This window comes from Lichenostomus cassidix, chromosome 12 (genome assembly GCF_008360975.1).
Source record: "Lichenostomus cassidix isolate B80296 chromosome 12, HeHo_3.0, whole genome shotgun sequence".
Taxonomy (NCBI): Eukaryota; Metazoa; Chordata; class Aves; order Passeriformes; family Meliphagidae; genus Lichenostomus; species Lichenostomus cassidix.
The window spans coordinates 5,861,261-5,883,308 of NC_139493.1; the positions used below are offsets into that span (position 1 = coordinate 5,861,261).

The following is a 22,048-nucleotide window of genomic DNA, read 5'->3' on the forward strand; positions in this document are numbered from 1 at the left end:
TTTAAATAGCTTGGAAATACAGCAGGAGGATTTTGTACATGAGCTCTTGCTCAGCTGATGGTGACCTGGGGTTTTCAAGCTTGGGTGAGATGGGCAGAAGGACAGAGTGGAGGTTTCCAGAAGAGCTGCTGGCCATGGAAGGAAAGGCTCAGGGAAGTGCTGATGGGGATAACCAGCACTGGGACAGACTGGTGCAAACCCCCAGCAGCCTCTGTGCTCCCACACCAAAACTGGAGCTGTGGGGAGCCTCAGACCCATCCTGTGGGGTGTGAGTGGGGTGATGGTGATTAGCTCCCAAGTCACACTCTGTGTGGGTTAGTGCAGCAGTTTCCTCAAACTTTTAATACCTTTAAACCCCACTTCTTACCATTTTAGTCTCTAATTCTACACGGGGAATGTTCTGGGGAGGAGTTTATGGCCAGAGGAGCTCCTTGGCTTTAGAGAATGAGCTCCTTGGTGTCAGGGATGTGCTCCATGGTGAGTGTCCTGCCCAGCTGGATCATCCTGATGGTGACACAAGGTGCCCACAGTGCCTTCCTTGTGTCTCATCCTGCAGTGACTCCAGCAGGAACACTTGGATGATGAATGTTTGCATATTCTGAACACAGCTTAGGTGGGTTCTGAATGCAGTTAATCCACTTGATTGAATTTGGAGCTGCTAAGGCAGAATTATGCATTTCAGGATTTTGTAAAGTAGTTAAAACAAACAAACAATCAGAAAGAACCCCACAGGGAAAAACCTATGATGCAGATGTTTAGATGTACCTGACTTTGGCCTTAAAGTAGTCATGGCATAAAACAGCATAAGGAGAAAAGCATCTTTTGTGTCATCATTGCTGTGTTTGCAGCCCTGGAGCCCAAGAGCCAAGCCAGGCCTGAGACATTTGCTCTACTTTTTCAATGTTGTGGGATGCCATAGTGATAACACATGCCTTAGTGCATTTTTGGTTTGCATTAAAACTGAATTAAAAAGGAATTATGTTGATAAGCCGCGCAAACTCTTTCTTTCTATGTTTTCAGGTAATTTAAATTTTCTGCCAGTATAGCTTGACTGTCATATCAGTTCAAATTTGGTATCCAATCTTCTTCATTTAATGGATATTTATCTCATGTGGTTTTTGTTTTTTTTTAAATTTCTAACAGTGTGTATGAAGCCCCTGAAACAAAGTCTAACTCTATTGCTCTTCTTGTTCAAAAAACTGGAAACGAAACTTTTGAGTTCCTCCCCTTATTTTTTCCCCCCCAGATCTGGGAAGGTCAGGGCTGATAAAGCAGGATGAAACTGCAAAAGAATTAAACCATTGCATCAAAGTGCTGTCTTTTTCAACCCCTACTGGTACTTTTGGAAGCTGAAGTGTTTGTTTTAATTTAAAATCAGTGCACTAAGCTCCCTTTTGATTTCTACCTCGGAAGGTAAAAATCCCACTGCTGTCACTGTGCACTGTTCATCATCCAAGAATTTTACTTTTTTGCCATGTCCTCCCAGGATCCATGCACCTTTTCCCCCAGACACTGAATTCTCTGGCTATTAGGATGCAGATGGGGTAAATGAGAGAAAAGGCTCCTGCTGCCTGTGCTTTCACACTGACATGAGAACATGCTGGAGGTGACAAAGGTGTCACACAAAGAACTTTAAAAGCAGTGGTGTAGCCTTGCACACCATCCTAAGCAGGAAACATTTTCACACTTTGGAGCAACTGATGTAAAAGGGAATTGGAGGAAAAGGCTGAGTGTTTGAATGCTGGGTATGCAGTGAGTTTACAAAAGGTTGGTGTCTGTTTTCTTCATGCTACTTGGGGAAACAATACCAGCTAAATGGCATATAATTCACTGGTCTGATGCAGCATGCTAAGCACATGAGCAAAAGAAAGCTCCAAGTCCTTTCTCTTTAAATTGCAGCTAGAACACATTAATATTCATTTTTTTCTGTGCCATCAGCTCATGCTTCAACCCTCCAGATGATAATTAAGACAATAGAAGATAAAATTTTGTACTGTATAAAATTGCGTTCAAGCCTTAACAAATAAGAGATTATTTTGTCCAGTAAACAAAACATAATCATCCTGGCACCCTTATGAAGGAGAGCCTAAAATAGAAACACTACTTTTTATAGGTCATGTAAAATGTCATCATCTCTTTCATTATCTGTACTGTTTGGATGAAAAAGAACTGATTAATTTAAAAGAACATTGGCTTTTTTGCTAACAAGGTTATTTTCTCATTGATTGCTAGGAAGTCTAGTTCCTTTGCAAAGGGTTGCAAATTATGAGTAAATCAATTGTCAGCCTGTGTGGATGCATCTGCCATTTTTGTGCTGGCAGTACAGGGTAATGTGGACATGGTTTTTTATTTTTACAGCAGCTCAGGGAGCACCTTGTTTGATAGGAACTTGTGGGTCTGAGCAGAGGTGCAAAGGCAGGATTGTATCACAAAAGGGTCATTCTCTTAAGCTTCTTATAAAAGCTCAACTAGCAAACAGGCTGTGACTTCAGAGAAAGACCAAACCCAAAGAAATGTAAAATTAGACAAATTAATTGACATTTAGGCATGTAATTTTAAAAACCCAAGGACAGAAGTGTGAAAAATCACCTGTCAGAGGTGGTGGGTTCACCAGGCCAGCCTGGCCAGACTCAGAAACAGCAGCAGAGTTTATTTCTGGGGATCTGAAGGAATCTGAATCCGAGGGGTTTGTTAGCAGGAAATGAGTGACACAGAGCTGGGGGCAGCAGTGCAGCTCCTGTCTGGGGCAGATTGGGATTCCCTGTCCTCTCTGCCAGCTGTTCATCTGTGCCTCCTGCATGCCTGTTGTGCACAGTGCTCTATGCTATTTAAAAACCCTCCTGTCTTCCAAAGTTCCTCCTTTGTTCATCTGTCCTGGTTCAGATTCTAAAAGTGGGGCACTGGGACTGTGTTCAAGCAGGAGCAGTGCATTATTCTGCATTGCTCCTTTGATAAATAGCTATTCCTCTTGCATGCTACTCGTCTGACACCTTTTCTTGCCAAGCTGGGAGTTTCTGACCCAAAGTCCTTTTAAGGCAGCAGAAAAAATTCCTGATGACTTAATGAGTGGAGGTAGAGCTTTCTGAAGTTCCAGAGTAGCATAAAAGCAGAAAGCACAGCAACATTCACTCAGCAGAAATGCAAGACCCATACTGTGCTCTCTTGCAGTTTTTTCTGGATCAGTTTAGACCTCTACAACTTGTTTTTCCTCTCCAGTAGCAGAACTACAAGAGGCTTCAGTGTACCTGTGTTGCCTAGAAAGTCTTTCAGCTTTGCAGAACTTCCAGAGCTTTGACTGTGCAGTCCCAAAACTGAGAGGAGTATAAAATGATTTTGAGGCTAAGCTGATTAGAGCTTTCCATTTCAGAGTCAGTGTTAGAGAGCTCCATCCAAATGCATTTGATTTAAATGAGGCTGAAAAATGTTTGTTAGCAAACCAACCGAGAAGGTGCAACAAGAGCTCTCCAAAATTAAAGAATAAAAACTTAAGGAGGAAGAATGGGTATTTAGACGATTAACACTGATTTTTATTGTTTTCTATTGCCTCTCTTGTAGTCTTTAGCTGGATCATCAGAACACTTATCAAAATAATTTAAAAAATAAAGTGGCTGTTGGTTTTAATGGCAATGACAGTAAAGCTGAATCTTGAGCATGCAGATTTCCTGGCAGAACTGCAAACTGGTTAGAACCACATGAGTCTGGGGTGCCAGAACTTAGTGGTAAAAATGGGCATAAAGCATGGTCAGGTCTACTTGTGTCCTCTAAAATGGGAAAAACCCCACGAGGCCAAAGCCAGCAGCAAAGCCTGATTAAACATTTCATTTCTGCTTTTCCTGTTAGTCTTTCACAAAAGGTGTTCATTGTGGGTGTACAGAAAAGCCACTGAGACTGCTGCTGGAGAAAGTAATGTGATGGGAATGAAACCAGCGTTTCATTTGAATCCTGAGAAACCATTTTTTTGCCCATTCCTGGTCTTGTATTTTCCAGTTAATTGTTTTTTTTGTGCAAGATGCCTGCAGCTAAGTAGATGTGCTCACACAAGGGGGGGGGTCTCACTTGCCAAAAAAAGCCTATACTTCCATTTCTGCCTAACCAGAAACTTCATTCTGGAGGTATCAGTTTTTTATATTTTCAGAGCTGAGCTTGTACTTTGGTTAACTTTTTCTGTTTGGAGTGTGGAGATCAAGCCTGGCTGTTGGTAGCCTTTCCTAAGCCCCCTCTACTATGCTCTTAGGGTGTGCTAATTCTTATTCCTTCAGTGTGCATTGACCAAAGATTGTAAGATGGGGGAAAAATAAAGCATGTGGGCAGAAGGGTTTGAGTGACTGAGCTTGGAAAGTTGGGAGCTGTGCTGGGAGCAGGGCAGCCTGGCAGGGCAAGGCATGATCTGCAAAGGCACCATCCGAGCTGATTTTGCAGAAATGTCACGTTCCTGAGGAATGTCTTCATTCTGACAGATGCCATTTTGGGATCAAAAGCATTACCAGGGAAATGTCTAACCCACCATACACCCGAGCTGAATGTTTCTCTCTTTATTCCAACATTCTTTTTTTTTTTCACCAAAAGAGACCTTTTTATTCTGCTGCAGAACTGCTCTGCTTTATATCTAAGTGAGCAAGTCGTATGCTGTTTCTTTGTAATTAAAATCCTTATCCCCAAAAACATGTTTTCCATTAAAAATTCCTGCACCAGTAAGTCTAAGTCTTGCAGCTATTGTCTCTGGAAAAATACATTTTGCTATATGCTGCATATAAACATTTATTTCTGCTTGACAAAATGTGGGTTTTACCATCTGTAATATTCATATTTGTTTCTCGGAGGGAAAAGTTGGGGTGACAGAAACATGATACAGGCACTCCTAAACTCATTAAGAAAACAAGACCTTGTGACCAAGGCAAAAAAAGATGTTTGTTGCTGAGCCTAGTAAGATTTTTCATGTGCCTTATTTTTTTTTTATTGCCAAACTTGCTTTAGGTGAAGTATTAAGTTTATGTTAGAGACCAACGCTGTACAAGTTATTTGGTTTTTGGTTTTTAATGTGAGGTTTTCAATATTTTAGCCTTTGGCCAGACTTGAACATGAAGGTTACAGAGGAGAAGGTTTGCCTTGTATTAGAAAGTCCCAAGAATCAGCATTTTTTGCTTCACATGACTGCAAGAGTTAAGAGCAAAACTGCCCTCATTCACTTCTCACTTTTACTTTTGAGTTTTGCCAATAAGATGTAGTAGGACTTTATTAAAACCCAAGACTGACTGCCATAGCTCTTGCTTGCTCCAGCCAACTCGCTCATTCTGTCAGTGCTGTAAAATCTGATTTTAGAATTGCAGTTCCATTTCCTGCACAAAAGGGAGGCCCACAATGCTGTGTATTGAATTGCTTTTCAACAGAATAGCCCTGTTAACACTTTCCTTTTACCAGGAAGGTTTTCTCAGCTGAAGTAGGTTCTTGGTCACCTGAGCAATTGAAAAGCTTCAGCTCATTGCATCATTTTGCTCTGAACTCTTTTAAATTGCTGTTGGCTCCCCCATTCTTCCAGATCCTTTACCTGCCTATTCAACATTCTCTTCCTAAATTACATGTCCAAGTAATGGCTCAGGACATTATAGAATTAGTTTGAATCAATTTCTCTTTAATCTTGAACATGATTTTTCAAGAAAAACATGCTATGTTGATGTAACATTTTCCAGGGATGGAGAATATCCTCCAACCCTCAGAAGACACTTCCAGTGGTACAATAAAAATAAAACAAAAATATTTGCAGCTAGAATAATTAACCAGAGCTAGTCCAGTTGCTTAGATCTTGTTTTCCCTTTGTCTATAACATGAAACTGAAAAAAGCTGCAGTTGCTTTCCCTATAAGCCAGGTTTGTTTTTAAATCAGTGTGACCTCCTTACTCAATTTTTGTGGCTTCTTGGGCCTCTTGTAAAGTGTGCTTCAACGGCTCCCAACTGCTATACACGTTTTTCCATTTAAATGTTTTTTCCCAACAGATTTAGCTCATAATTATTTTCAGCTTTGAGAGGCTGATTTTCTAAATCACAGAGCATTGTTGCCTGTGTGCTTCCTTTCTGTACTGTGTGTTAGTGGTTTGGCATCTATTCTATATGTACATAAATGTGTAATTATATTTAAAATAGGAAAAAAAAAAGTCAGGTCTATATGAGTTTAAGCTTAGTTGTGCTCTTTGAAAATAATGTAGTAGGGGCAGGACCTTGTTAAGGTGAGACCACAGCAAGAATTGTTTCTGGTTTTATTTGTTTATTGGCAAATCTTGGTTCTGGGAAATTGCTTGGGCAATTTGGAAAATGAATCTGTAGCATTGTGTAAATGGATATATTCCAGAGTAAAAAATAATTTATTTTTCTTTGGTCAGACACTGGTGCACCTGAGTGTGTACCATCCAGCCACACTGGAAAATGGGCCAAAGTTTTGGACACATCTCTGAAGGACACATTAGGATTTTTAGCTGGTTTCTTCCAAGAATGCTAACATTTTGTATGTGTTAGAGATACTTGTGGGAAAAAAAAAATTAAAAAGCAGCATCAAAATTCTAGTGTTCTGAGAGTATCTGCATTTAGTGTGTGTTTATAGCCTGACAATCACAGGTTCTCAGCATTAGGTTTTATGTATTCAGTACCTCTGGAAATTAGGCTGTTAATATTGATGTGTGCCCTGGAGCCTGGGAGGTGAAAGCAGAGAGGTTTGCAGAGAAAAACTGCAATTCTGTGATCAGTATTCAGAGGTGACCTGGGCTGGGCAATGGGAGTTTGTCCCTCCATCAGTCAAGGAAGAACAAGAATGACCTGACTGCTCAAAAAGTTTGAGTGCCAGTTAAAAAAAAAAAGCTCAAAAAACCACTATCCAAAAATTACAGAGAAAAGCAAGCAAAAAAAAAAATCAAAGAATATGAAGATCTATTTAGAACTCCCCAATTCTGGCATGTGTGTGGCACTTTCTTCCCATTCTGGAAGAACCAAATGCTGTATTTAGGGAATGGGTTTCAGATTTTGCAAATATTTTCCTAGTGCCATTCTAGAAAATGAGTTTGTTGGCATATTGTTATGGGGGGCTTGTTCTGCTAAAGCATTGTAATGCCGTCTGTTTCTCAAGCTGATTTGGCTTTTACAGCTCAAATATTTTATCCTACTTTCAGAACATATGGCAACTCCTTCCAGGAGACACACAGAGATGTGCATCTCATTTCCAGAAACGGATCTTTTCCTTGGAGTGAAAGACTGCAAGAGCATTTCATCTTGATTTTCCCATTCTTATAACTCCAGGTGGAATTTCTTCTTCCCCCCCTGCTCTACTCCTGCTGCTCCCAAGCCCTCCCTGCACCCCAGGAAAAGCAGGGCTTGCTGGGGGCTCAGAGCTAAGGAAAAGGAACAACTCCCCTTTATCCATGGTTGTGCTGAGGAGGTGTTGGTGACAAAGTTAATAATTTTGTGATGACCAAGGCTGTGCTGTCCTGGCTGCTCACATCCCTGCTCTGTGCTCACTGATGGAGAGGCTCAGCAAACAGGGAGCAAGCTGCTCCACTGAATCCTGCACAGGCTGCCCTCTCTCACAATGATTTCATTCTGCATTCACTCCACTTGTGGAGGAGGTTTTTCCTTTCTTGCTTTTTCATTTATTTATTTTTTTTTAAAGCCTACGTGGCGACATCAACGCTTCTTGCCCCTATTGATGGCTTCGTGCTCCTCACTGCTGTTCTTTGCTGGAACACACAGTACAGAGCTCCCCAGCACAGCAGAGCCTTTGTGTGCAAGGCAGAATGCCTTCCTCAGAGAATATCTCTGCTTCCCCACGTTCACCTCTGGGTGAGCTTGCTGAGGAGCTTTGCTCTGGGCACTTGGTTTAAGGTCACTGCCAAGCAGAGGCATTTATGGACGTGGCTTTAATGCTTTATTGCCAGCCAGTTAACTCTGGGTCAGCACTGATCTGGCCACAGAACTGGATAAAGTATTTAGCAGGGTACTAATCCAAACTTCATTGAAAACAAGACCAGAGGATGGTGCATTACTTTGTCCATGTACCTCTCTGAGCTTTCCTGTGAAAACATTATTGTGTGTGTGGCTGTTGATCAGTATTATAGTTTTATCTTTGAGATTTTTTATTTTAGTAGGAAAATACTCTGCATTTGCCATCCCAGCAGGTCTCTTCTCTCACCTTGGCTCTCTTTGCTCTCTCACTGTCATTCCCAGAGACCACCTGGCAGTCTGCAGTCCCTCCTTGTTGTGTGTCCTTGGATTCCTCAAAGTGAGCAAGGAAAAGAAAAAACTGAGGCAAGAGCAGGGAGCTTGCAGCGTTTCTTGAAAATGGCATAGGTGAAGAAAAGAAGTCTCCTGTGAGTCAAAAAGAGAGTAGGAGTGGTTAATCTCCAGCTCTTAGTTAGTTGGGTTCATGATTAACTGTGGCTCCAAAGCACCCTGGCAGGCTCCACATCTGCCAGCATCCATCTGGATGAGGCAAATCATGTTTCTGAAGCTCTGTGCCTGGCCAGTTCAAATATGTTTTAGTGTATCTAAGGCCAACAGTCCTTAATACTGCTGACCTTGCTTTTCCCTCTTCAATTCATCAAATGTTCTTGCTGCTTGAGCAGCATGTTTTACCATATTTTTGCCTCACATGTGTCAGATTTTCCCTCCTTAGACTTTCCTGGGGCAGGTGTGGTTGCCACTTTCTCTGGAGAAACGTCATTATTTATTTAGTGTCATGATGCTATAGGCTCTACATGGACACAGAAGATATCACATGATTTAAGAAGAGAAGCAGAGCTTAAAACTCAGTATTTTGAGGAAGAAAATAGTAAAATAGATCCTTCTTGAGGTAGAAAGATCTGATTTTTCTGTCATTGGCAGAGCAGGCTGCCCTTCCTGGGATGCAGTTGTGGCTGTGTGACCTCCCTGTCTCCCAGGTCAGGGCTGTCCTGGGCTGCAAAGATGTCAGAGGGTGAAAGAACATTTCCAGGAGCCCCAAGATATTCAGGGCTGAAGCTCTGAGGGCACCAGAAACTTGGAGAGGCCAAAGAGGGAGAAAGGCTGTGCTTGCTGCTGCATTTGCTTTTACTGCTGATCTGAATTCAGCTGAGGGCAACAGAAGTGTATTTGTCACAAATGTTCAAAATTTTCAGGTCTGGTGTATAAATAATGATATTTTTTCTTTTCAGCCTCCGTGCCTGAGCTCTGTGGGTTTTTCTGGCACTTCTCAGCTGAAAGGCAATTTGTTTAAATTTACAGTAGGAATATGAATCACCATTAATGCACAGAAAATAAGGTGGAGCACCCTGTGAATACAGCAGATGAGGTGAGGTGCTCACAGAAGAGTTTCACTGGGGATTTATGACCTGTTGAGTGCATTTCTGCAGCAGCAAAAGCTGAATTACCACCTCAGTGCTGCTTCAGTCACCCATGCAGACTGAGAGCAATACCAAAGGTGCTGTGCCAAGAAGGCTCTTGCCTGCTCCTGATTCTGAGCATGACCCCAAAGTTTTCAGTGAATACATCTCCTTCAGATTCACAGCTTACACCTAAAATAATATTTTAAGAAGTTCTGTTAGCCATAAAGTAACAAGTGTTACTCATTCTCCAGACAGGAATTACTAGCTGCACTGAAGTGCTCGCTGCTGATTCAGCAGCCAGGTCCTAACCATGCTCCATCAAAGTGGGTTTTATTGCTCTGCAGGTAGCTCATCCTGTAACTTTGTGCCATTCTTTATGGCATAACCCTCCAGCTTATCATAATTTCCTTCCACTGGAAGTCTTTTGCAGTGAATGAGGCTTTGTTGTTCGGAGAAGATTCTAAGGCATAAAAATTGGGATGTGCTTTATGTTTTACTTGAGGAGGCAGGGAAAGGAGGAGCAGTCATTCTGCCTTGCTTGGGGTATGTTGGAATAATGGCAGCATCTGATCTGAGCAGTTCATCTGACTGCAATCTGGTTTTAGAAGGCTGGCACAAATTAAAGTCATATATTGGTTGGTACTGGGTGTAGCATCTCCAACAAAGATCCAGTCTGAACCCTCAGACCAATGGTTTTTGTCAGCAGAGACTGTCCTCATTGGAATGGAAGTAATCACTGACAAGAACAGATGAGGTTATTGAAGCATTTATGGTGAACATCTAAACATCTGGAGTTTATGGTACTAGCATTGGTACCCAGCAATAAAAGTTCATTGGTGGTTTTTGTTTGTTTGTTTGTTTGTTTGTTTAGAGGAAAAGAAGGGGAGAAAATGGAATTGGGATCAAATTAGGTGTTTGCTGGGCCATGTTAATTGTTAATCTGAACTCCCATGGCAACGTTTAAATATAATTTTAGAACACTGAGCCATAAAAGGTTTTTAAGTTTACTTGTGTTCAGAAAATGTTGTAGCAATTAATTTACCAACATGTTACGTGTTTACAAGGTACCTTCATTTCATGGGTGGCTGGAAGACAGAACATGCTTAGACTATACTGAATTTAAGAAGCCACATGAATACTTAGGGCTTTTAAATGGAATGTTTTTGCTTTGTGATCTTATTTGAACTCTGGCCAGCCATGATGAATGTCTTCTTGTGTCTTTGACCTCACAAGAGACATGAAATAACAAATGTAGGTACTGGACTTTATTTACTTATTTACTTAGTAGTTAAAACAAGAAAGCAAACAGAACCATGATGTATTTCACCTCTTCTCTCCAGCACCCCCTTGACAAATGGCTGTTGAAACAGTGCTAAACTGTGACCTTAAAGCCACAGGCGTAATGAAACTGTGATCTGGCAGATGTGACAGACTCGTCTTACATAAATCACTCTCTTTTGTCACTGCTGGCATATGGCCAATGAATCTTCTAATTATTGAATGGCTTTTATAGCCCCATTATTTATAATCACTTTTGGACAGCAGCTGGAAGACAAGGATGGGACAGGATGAAACGATATAGCACAAACTATTATCATTTCTGTAACAACTGCTGGGATTAGGAATATTTGATGATGATGTGGTTAGCAGTGCAGTCTTGTTAAATGATAAAAATCTACTCAGCCTTCAAAGATGGGCTGCTGCCTCCTGGACCTTGCCTTGAAAATTATTCTATTCATTTTCCCTGTAATAGAATATTAATCTCTCCAAGCATTAACAGAATATAAGTGTGAGTATCAGGGCCACCTTTGCAACAGGACTAGAGGAAAATCTATGGCAAGTATTAGTAAGAGACAGTGGTGATGTCCTGGCTTTGCTGTTGGAAAAGTTTTAAGGACTGTCTTCTGCTTCCCAGCAGCCCTGTCTGCACCCCACTTTTTAGTATTTTAAAAGGATTTAACAACAGATTGACAAGCTGCCTGGAGTTACATTATTAATATTTTAGCATTTCTTTTAAAAACAGGCTGTTGTTTTTAAGGGAGTCATAGATTTATAACCAGCCTAATTGACACACTTTCTAGTTAAGGGGAGCTATTGTGGCTCTAATTACAGGTGAGTTTTTGTTGAGCACCTTGTGCTGGGTAGAGCAGGAGCCCTGGAGAGAGGAGCACAAGTCCCCAACTCTGCAATCAGCTGAGATTACAAATCCATTTCCACATCTGGAAAATGTGAGCTGCAGGTTCTCTGCTCATGCCTCTAAATGGGCAGGGTTTGGATTTTTTGTTTGGCTTGGTTTTTGTAGGGTTTCTCCCCCTCCTTATCTGCAGTTCTGTGTTTTGTAGCACAGAAATTAAACCCTGCCAACCATGCTAACTTATTAGTTAAATACCTTCAGACAGAGTTCTTCAGATGAAAGGCAGTAGGTTACAATCAGGGGTTTATACTGCAAATCCAACATGTGCAATCTTTGTGTCTTTAAAAAATTGAATCCTTCCCTCTCCATGTAGACATCACGGCGGTGAGAGAGTCTTAATCCAGATGACTCTATTGCACTTTTATCCCTTTAGTGAGGCCTTTAACCTTTCATTGCTTCATGGCCCTGTTGTTTTGCAATGGTCTTTGTCTGCCCACACAGAATCCCTCTGCTAAAGACACCTTTAAACAGAGATCCCGACAGGAGAAGGGGGATTCTGCCACAATTCAGGAATGGAAAGTAGATTTTTCCAGTTCAGATGCTATCAGTCACTGTGAATGCAGCAATTGGTTGCCTTCCTAAAGAAGGGTAAAGCAAAAAAAAAAATATATGCTGGTGTAATCTGCTTACAGGAGTGTAATATAGGTCAGGGAGCAGTGTGTCCCGGGCCTGACCCTGACCCATCTTTGCACGAGCATCTATAGGCTCTGTCAGAGTGTGGCTGTTCATCAGGATTATCTGTGACCATCTCTGAGCAGAAATAGGATCAAACAGCTGCAGTAATTAATACAAACATAAACTATAAATCTATCGTTTCCAAACGCACAGAGCGCGAGTTTAAAACACATCTCCAGAATACACATATTGCACAGTCCTGGCAGAGACCATCCACCAGCTGGCAGGAAGGTGCTGGCAGCCCTGTGATGTTCACACTCAGCTTTTCCTTGGGAAAAAATTCAGATTCTGCTTGGTCATTTATGCAGGCTGCTTTCCTTCTGAAAGCCAACATGTCAAGAGGCTCTCAGCCCCCAGGTCTGAGCTGCTGCTGGCTGGTGGGAGTTCTCTCCAAGAGGTGATGATGTTCTCACACAGCAAATTCGGTGTTGGATGATCCCACATGCAGCTCTCTTCCTGCAGGATCTGGGAATTTTAGCACCAAGTGTCAGGGAACAGTTCAAAGCATAGCTTCCCCAGTGGTTTTATATCAGGTAACTGTTGGAGGACAAATGTGTGACAGAATGGTGGGTTTGAAAACAATGTGTTTAGAAACAGTCAATATTTTTCATTAATCGCAAACCCATCTAAGTTACACATTGAGCTGCAAAAACCTGACAGTTTATTGTTTCTCAGAATACCATATGTCAGTAAACATATTTTTTTGCTGTGAGAGATGTTTCCCTCTTGGGTTTCTTTTTGCTACTAAAATGTTATGATGTAATGGTTGGGGAGGGTGATTGAGGTTCTCTAAAATACAGTATAATATTTAAGAAGAGGTGAGAAAACCAGCCATTTAGTGAGTTGCTTGTGTGTCATTCAAAGGATTCAGATAATAAGATGGGAGCATCTCAAATTTGGAGTAGTACTGTGGGGAGAGAAGCAGTGGAAAGTTAGTTCTCTGACTGTATCTTCCCATTAAAAAAGGGGCATTGATTTTGTTCAGCAGAGGAAAAAGGGAAGCTGTGCAACAGCACCAAAAAATCTTTGAACATGTCTTACTTGTGAACTGTAAATTTTGGAGGGTTTTTAAATTTTTTTTGCGTGTGTCTGATTATCTAAAGCTACATATATCAGCCCAATTTTGATTACAGAAACAACAAGGTGATTTTTCTGTGTGCAAATAAATGATTTCCAACATATCCTGACCAGCACGAAGGAGGAGCAGAGCACTGGGTCTTCAGACCTGTATCCCCTGCTTTGGAAACTGCTGTTCCTGAGTGGCATCTCTTGTCCCTCCACTATTATCCCTGCTGGATTTTTTTACATGCTTTTAGCAGAGAAGAAAAGAAAAGATCTCAAAAGAGTAAATGTAAAATCCAGTCTCCATGAGAACAGAGTATTTAGAAGGGCAGTGTATACTTCTGGTTAACACACCTCATCTAAAAAAAGTGTTTTCTTGAGCAGAACTGCATGGATTTAGAATTTACAGAGGGGAGGACTTTTGCATAAAATCAGATGGTTCTGGGCACTGCCCATGTGTAATTCTGGTGGTGGTTAGCATGGACAGAACCAAAGGTGAGGTTTATCCTCAGAGGGAGTTTGCACAAGCCAGTGGTGCCCCCGAGGATCAGAATGAATTTTGCTGCTAAGATTTGCACAGAGGAGGCTGCTGAAATGTCACTGGCATATTTTTCAGGTTCTCAGGGATTCTGGCAGCATACATTTCAGACTCAGAGTATGGCAGAGTTTATAAACTCATGTCCAGCACCAGAACCTACTGAATAATTCCAGTGTCAACCACGTGCCCCCCAGCTCAGGAGAGATATTTGGAAGAGATCAGAGTGGAGTGAAACATTTCAAATGGTAAAAAACCCATCGTGTTCCAGGGTGGATCTCTCTGGCAGCTTCCTACACAGAGTTAGTTTCTGTGTTAGCTCATTTTCTCCTGCCATGCAGTGGAGGGAGTTGCTGAACCTGCTTGTGCCCACAGCTTGTGGCATCAGTGACTGCTGAGCTGAGATCATCAGGCCTGCAAGAAGCCTTCATTCCTGTCAAGACTTTCCTGGAATTTAGCAACAGGAATGTAGCTTAGCAAGCTTTTTGGGGGTTGGGTTTCTTTTTCGCCTCTCTTTTTAATTTTTTTTATTATTTTTTTCCCTCCTAAAATAAACGTAATAGAAATAAGCATCACTGTGAGCTCCCAGAGGAGGCACTTAAGTGTTGCTGTAGCCCCTGTTTTTGCAAGTGCCTTTTTAACTAGTGCTTCAGTGACTCAGCTGGGAAATCCCAGCTCCTGCATAAACCAAATAACCAAACTTTCCAGCGGGGCCATAATAGACTGAGATGCTAGATGGAATAGGCACGGAGGGAAACTAAAAGCAGATATCATCAGTAAATTGCATATTTTCTGTGGTCAAACAAGCCCTAGCTCAGCAGAGCTTTTTCACCTCAAGACATTATTGTGGCATAAATCATTGAATCAGGGATCATGCAGTATTTTGGGAGAAAGTTTACTTATATGATACATGCAGTTCAGTGCATTAATTTCTTCCCTGGAATAAGCCCTTGCATTATGCCCAAACAGTTTGTCATATTTGTCCTTTTTTCAATGAAAAAACACCTTTTCTTACTCTCTCTTGTGCAAAGGAAAATATGGGCTGTTTAGTTAAAAGATAAAGAACTGCTTTATTATTTCAGCAGATGCTCTTATTTGTGCCCAGTCTCCCTCTTGAGTAAAACACTGTGGTATGAAATCAAACATCTGGAGTTTTCCTAGTCAGCTCTGATATTGAAAAACTGTAGCCCTAAGTCTACCAAACCCTCCAAGTGCCTCCTGTGTGGGAAACCAGTGTTATGGAGTAATAACTGGAATTTGTTAGAAAATGGGTTGATAATGTGCTCTTGGAGTGAGGAGTGTTGCTGGGGTCACTCAGTTTGTTGAGCCACAGTTATATCTCCCTTAATTTCAGTTTTGTTGTTTCATTTCTGTAATGAGCATCTTGGTCTTTAAAAAAATTTCCTTTTTCTAATAGCTGGGCCTGCTGCCTGAGCCTTCCTTTCTTCAATAAGAGATTTAATTAGAAGAAAAAGCTGTCAGGAGGATCGAAATACAAATCACACAGTTATTTTTAAAATATGACGTTGTACTTCAGACTGAGGTGGTTTTTTTGGTGTTTAGTTCTGGTTTTAAACCAAAAAAAGTTGCAGGGCTGCAGGAGGCTGATCCCATGGCCATGTAACAGCCTGAACTATTTCTCATTTCGCCATTTGCCTGGTGCTGCTGCTGCCTCCCAGACCCACTGTCCAACTGCACTCCATTGTAGTATTATTATTCTTGATTTGCTCTGCAGTGATTCCTAGAGGCTCCAGCCAGGAATCCACAACTGGTGCTGAGTTCAGTGTCCAGATGTATTGAGATGATCTCTGCATTACATATTCACAATCCAAAAAAAATCATAATGCAAATGATAAAAGGTTTTGGAAACAGCTGCAGTGGTTCAGCCCAAGGTCTGTGTAGTCCAGGATTTTGGCTCCAGCTGGGGCCATAAATAAGATGTCTGGCAAAGGGAAGGAGAAGAGAAAGATATTTGATATTACCCCACTTTTTCCTAGGTCTCCCTGCCACCAGCAATTGATGTCAAGCTCAAGGGATTTTCTTTTCCCTCTTCTTTTCAAGGCCAGGCTGGATGGATTGAGTCCCCTGGGATAGTGGAAGTGTCCCTGTCTGTGGCAGAGGGGTTGGAACAGGATCTTTAAGGTCCTTTCCAACCCAAACCATTCTGTGATTCCGCAGCCCACGATGAGTTTGAGTTAGAAATGCCTTTCCATCTCCCCTTGAATCCCCTCCATGAGCTCTTTGCCCCCACAGTGCTCTCCAGTGAGAGCTGCACAGCCTGTGTGGGCTCTTGGCCCATTGCATGGTTCTGAACCACGCTCAGAATCCTCAGAACCCTTTAGCTTTCCTTGGAGTCTCCCAGTCCCTGTTCTGGGAGAGGCAGGCAGTGCCCAGACCCCAGCTGACCTCCAGACAAGTTGGAGATTCATGTCCACAGCAGGCATCCCTCTCCTGGTCCTTGTGTGGCAACTGCTCCAGGCTTTGATCATGGTGGTTGTGTTTCTCAGAAGCTTTTCCAGTGTCTTTTTCCTTTTATTTTAGAACAGAAGGGTTTCAATCCCTGTTTTTGCTCTTCAGTCAATTTAATGTGAATGTTGTTCCAGACTCGGAAATATTTTTGGGAAAAGACTTCATTAAGTTTCTCCAGTTCATATGTTCTGCTACAAAAAAGGATTTGGTATTCAGCAACTGGCAATGTTTATTAACAGCTACATTTCTTTTCCTTTTTTTTTTCTTTTTTTGCTTGTTCATTTGCTTTTGTTTTGTTTTCAACTCATTTATCCTCTTTCACACTTCTGAAGGTGTTCAGACCTCAGCAGGGAAATAAATGGATTCAAGTGAAAAGCATTGGCGATTATTTTGTTGTTTTTAAGGACTTTGGGTGCTCTTAACTCATTAAGTCAATACTTTTGTAACTCCTGCTAGGCATTGGGATTGATACCAGTCCAAAGTATAGCACTTATTTGATTTTTTGCCATGTTCAGCTGTATTAGTACCTCCAATGAGAGCAGCTTTTGCCTTCTGTCTCTCTGCCCAGCTCACCCTCCAGTGAGTTACAAAACCAATACCTTTATTATTTTCCTTCTTTTTCCCGTCATCTGTCTTTCTCCGTTTGCTCAAACAAATAAGTGATAAAAGGGAATGATGATCTGTTTAACACCACAGGAAGAAAGATGCATTACGAGACAAGAGAGACCTCTTGTTTACAGCGAGTTATTTTTGGTAATTAGCCATTTGTAGAGGAAGATGAGCCTCCGCTCGTAAAGTCAGCATGCCATAATTTAGGGGGCTCTGAATGGAAATCTAACATTTGCCTCAATAGGAGATGTTAATTGTGTGCATTTAGAAATGGATAAATGGCTGGTTTTTTTCTCTTTGCAGGAAGCAGGCTGAACAAAGATCTGCGGCATTATCTCAACCAGAGGTTTCAGAAAGGGTCACCAGATCACGACTTGCAGCAGACCATTCGAGATAACCTTTATCGCCATGCTGTGCCTTGTAAGTTTAAAAAAATGACCTGGTGGACTACATGGAGGAGAATTTCCTATTTTATTTTTTGGGGCAGCCTTCCTGTGGTGGTGTGCTTGGCTGTGGGGGAGACTGTTTTCAGCTTGGGCAGATTTCCATGTGTGACAGCAGATAGGGTTGAAAAGGAAAATGATTCATCTCGGAATTAGGCTTTTTTGATTACCTTTTTGGAGCACTTGATGGTGTGATGCAAGCCTTGTGATGCCTTGCTTTGGAGAAAAACCCTAAAAAAACTGCCCTGAAGTGGCTGCTTGCCTTAGAAATAGTCTGTGCTAACATCACGATGGTGAATGTTCCTTATTGGTTTAGAACCTATGAATTAAAAAGCTGCTTCTATTTTTATTTCCTGAGCAGAACTTTATTTCTGATGCTTGTTTAACTTGTGGAATTGCACAGCATTTTATGGCTGGGTGCCATTGTTGCAGGCATCTGCCACTGTTGGAAGGTCATCCTGGATTCACGTAGGAGATAAGCAACAAGAGTTTGCAAAGCTGAGGAAGAAATGCTCATTTTCACTAAAAAAAAAAAAAGGAGAAGTCTGAAGCATGGTAATCTTTAGAAGGTCAGGATCATTACTCAAAATGAGACTGTCCTTGGCATTTTGGGAAGACATACAAAGAGTGGAGAGTGATCCTACTTTGTTGCACCTCTGTTTGACATTCTCCAGGTAGAAGGGGACACTCTTCTAGGGAAAAGGTTTTTCTGCTTAACTTGGCTGAGCTGTGGGAGTAATGGTATGCCCTTTAGATCAGGCTGGGATAGGAACTAGTAAACATCTTAGTTATAGGACACTGAGACGTGCAGCAATATATTTTGAAGTTTCCTGTCTCGTTGTGAATCAGAGATTGTTTGTCCTGGTATACATATATAAATATTGAATAATTAAGTTACAATTCAAAAATCAGTATTTGCCAACAAATATCACGGAGTGGTACACACAGGAATAGTCATTTTCAGTCTAAGTGTTGCATGCAGGAGGGCTGTGTAAGACCAGCTAAAATCGAGTGGTAACACTGACAAATGTTGATTCTTCAAATGGCAGATGCTGTTATAACACCATTGAGTTTATGCTCATTTTGTCAGTGAAAAGCATGAAACAAATTGTGTTTAAAGTGCTGTGCATGGACATAAAGAATGAATATGGATTATTGTTTCCTATTGAACACTTCCATTTTCCATTTTGTCAACGTGAAATATGATTATTTTTCAATCATCTGACTTGCCAGGCTGACAATTTCTGAGGCATACTGCAAAAAGTGCCTTCCAGGAGAGCACATGCAGTATTAGGCTGGGGAGATGCAGTGTTGTGATACTAATGTCCTTCTGCCTATGTGTGATATTTAATTTCCTAAAGCAGCAAATAAAGCAAATGAGTGTAAATTCCGGGGAAACATTTTGCACGTTGCCAGGGTTACATTTTGAAATGCTTTCCATTGATTCCTTTATCTGATTTATTGAACTTGATGGTGAGCTAAGCTGCTTGGACTTGCTTTTGATTTAAAATTAAGAGCAGTGAAAGTGATTCCTGCCTTTTAGAAATAGCTGGGGGACATGTGGGTTGTTGGTGTATTAATAAGAACATCAGTACTTGTGTTCCGCTTATGAAACAAGTTGAAAATCTGAGAAATGGTATTTGTTATTGTGTGTCTCCACACTTTCTAAATTATCAGGCAGGTAGCATTTAATTTTTGCTTCATTTACTGCAGGGATGGTATTAATGGTAGCTTTTAAGAATGATGCTAATATTCATCTGTGGCTTGGAATGAGACTGCTGCAGGGTGGGTTGGGATGCTTTACAGGTCTGGAGATTAATCTGGCTGTACACTCATATTTTTATTCCTTGGTACACGTGACCAGTAAATCCAGAGCCCTGGACCAATCTCTAGTGCTAATGGATTATGAAGCCTTGTATTTTGAAAATGGAATTCCCTGCTGATTATGTGGTAAACACAAACAGGAACACAAGGTCACTTGGACTGAGCATGCCTGGCCTGGCAGCCGCTTTTTATTGCACTAATATAAGGGCTAAATGAAGTGATAATTAGTAAATGCAAAATGGAAAAAGGCGTTTTTTAACCAGTTCTTGCCCAGAAGTTCTGGTGAGAATAGCGTGTGCTTCAGCCCTGACTGGTTTGGTACAGGGGGTGAGAAAATCCAGAGGGTTCCTGTTTCCCACACAGCTCTGAGCCTGTTGTGTGCTTGGCTTAGGAACTGAGTGATGGCACAGTGATGGCTTTTGGAGGAGACAGAGGTCAAACAGAAGGGAGGAAAGATGCAGAAAGCTTGACTCAACCACGTTATTTTGTCAATGACACACTGCTTAAGCATCATTTAGATTTTCTTCTTCAGGAGAGTTGGTTAAGAGTTTGATTGATTTTCTGATTAGCCCTTGAGGATGAGTGGGATGATGTCAGCTCCCAAAGGTGATGTCAGCTTTGCCTATATGGGTGGCACAGAATGGTTTTCTGAGAGATCAGGGGATTTTATCCCTAAATGTGGGAACTATCCTAAAGAAACAAGATCTTGAAATGGGCACTCATTGCTGAAATAAGTTGGTGAACCACACACATATTTTTGCAAACTGAAGTCATGCCCTGCTCCTCAGTGCCATCTGCCCCTCCAGCACATTTCCTCAGAGTCCTCATACCCTCAGCTCCCAGCTCCCCACTGTGCTGATTTTTTCCTGCAATGTTCTGTAGTAAACAACAGCTGTGAGAGGATTCCAGGTGGCCTCCAAGTTTGGTTGTTGTGAGTCGCGAGTGCTCTGCTGTTCCTGTCACACCAAACCCACGGGTTTATTTGCAGACCCAAGGAATTCTCCTCTGAGTTTACAACTCGAGCAGCAGCACCAGCTCAGACCAAGAAAGAGTATGGAAGAGAGGCAAGGCTCTTTATTTATGTATTTGGATGGTGCATAAGTGGTTATAAAGCTGTGCTACAGTGGACAAATCTTTGGAAGAGGAAGTGTGGTTCAGCTTTTATGAATTAGCTTTTACTTCACATAAGCCACCACTGGGTGTTATTTCCTTGACTTTCTTCCTGAGGCTCTCATTTCACTGTAAACTTCACCAAGCCTTTACTTTAGAATAATTTTGTCTTCTGCTTAAGAAAAACCAGGATTTTCAAACTTGAACGAAATTATTCTCATAGATGTTCAGATGAACATTCATTCAACAGGTGATTTTCTTCCCAAAACAAGTACATATCCTGGGATTAACTGACTGCAGATCTGAATGTAAGAGATTTACCACTTTCATTTCTGCTGTCTGTCCTCTCATCTTCCCAGAGTTTGATCTGTTCCTCTGTCTTCAGTTACAGAACAGGAGCTCCAGCTGCTGTGGTTGGTCTTTTAGTGATGTGTGGAGCAAAATGGAAAGAAATGGATAAAAATCAATAGTGTAAGTGTCGAGTGATCTGTGAGGAGGCTCAGAAAAAGCCAACACCACCCAGGCACCTGGCTGGCCTGAGCTCTCTCACATTTCAGTGGGAAATTTGAGAGTAACTTTCTTTATTCCAAGTGATCTCCTGGTGCAAAGGAAAAGTCTCCTCTCCAAGCAATAATATTGAACAAGGAAACTTCACAGTACTGATAGAACAAACTTTAGTAAGTGAATGTAGAGCTGCACATTGAAGCTTATTATCTGAAATAAAGGTTTTCATGGATAACTGAGCTTCCAAAGGGTGGAAAAACAAAACAGCTTATCCAGGAATTGGATAAGCTGTTTTGTGCATAACCACCAACCATCATCTGCAGGTAATGGAGAACTAGAGAGAATAAATGGGCTGGGGTGTGATGAAACTGCTGTCAGATGTGCAGACTTAGGTGATTTCCCAGGATAGTTTTTAAAGTCCTGTAGCTCTGAGTTCCCCCATAAATATTTGTGAACTTCAGAATGAATTGATAAAGGGGACATGCAAACCAGGTTACAGAAGGTTCTTTTCTTTAAAATAGTGAGCATAAAAGTATAGCAATATACTGGGAAAAATTGCTGAAGTGAAGCATAAAGACCTTTTTTTTTTTTTTACAAATGAATGTGGTTTTTACATGTGTGGATATTTGAATTACAATTTTGAAGTTATTTTTAGTTACTAATTTTTATTAAGGATAAACAGAATCCCTGACAGTGCACATTAGTTTTCTTCCCAGGCAATAAATCATCAGTTTATGTACACAAATGTTCTTGAATTCTGAAAAGCTTTCCAGACCTGCAGCCGTATTTATTATCTGAGTGCCTTTTGTTGCAGTTCCCTTCCAAGAGGTGTAATTCTGCTTTTGTAATGAGAAATAGTTGCAGGGTCCATGAAATATTCATTTGAAGGCCCACACTGATAAAGTGAGGAACAGCAGACTCTTTTCTAACACATAAAAAGTAATTAATTGTTTTACAGGATTTATGTTAGGAAAAAGTTTTAAATACTTCTAAATAGTGGCATTATCACTGGGTTGCAACATATGGATACCAGCAGTAGGTAAAAATAATTTTTCTCAAGAATATATCCTTGTGAATTAATCTAACTTTGTATAACATGAGGTATATTTTCCATGCCAGCTAGTGTAAACGTATTTAATTTTTCCTGTGTGTTCAGCAGGGATTGTATCCTGAGTACAACCACTGGCTTTAGAAAATCCTTGTAGCTGTGTTCCAGAGAGTGCCAAATTGCAGCAGTGTCCCCTGCAGTTTTCAAGAATATAATTCTTTCACTTACTAGTGA

The 22,048-nt window shown here is 41.2% G+C and overlaps 1 protein-coding gene across 29 annotated transcripts in view; it reads left to right on the forward strand.

Moving 5' to 3' along the window:
- The window catches only part of MAGI1 (membrane associated guanylate kinase, WW and PDZ domain containing 1), a 321,207-nt gene that overhangs the window by 140,723 nt on the left and 158,436 nt on the right, over window positions 1–22,048 (forward strand). For all 29 annotated transcript variants that reach the window (XM_085072350.1, XM_085072341.1, XM_085072344.1 and 26 more), the window contains exon 2: window positions 17,189–17,305. In XM_085072350.1, coding sequence (XP_084928476.1) covers window positions 17,189–17,305 — 117 coding nt within the window. The remainder of the gene's footprint in view (window positions 1–17,188; window positions 17,306–22,048) is intronic.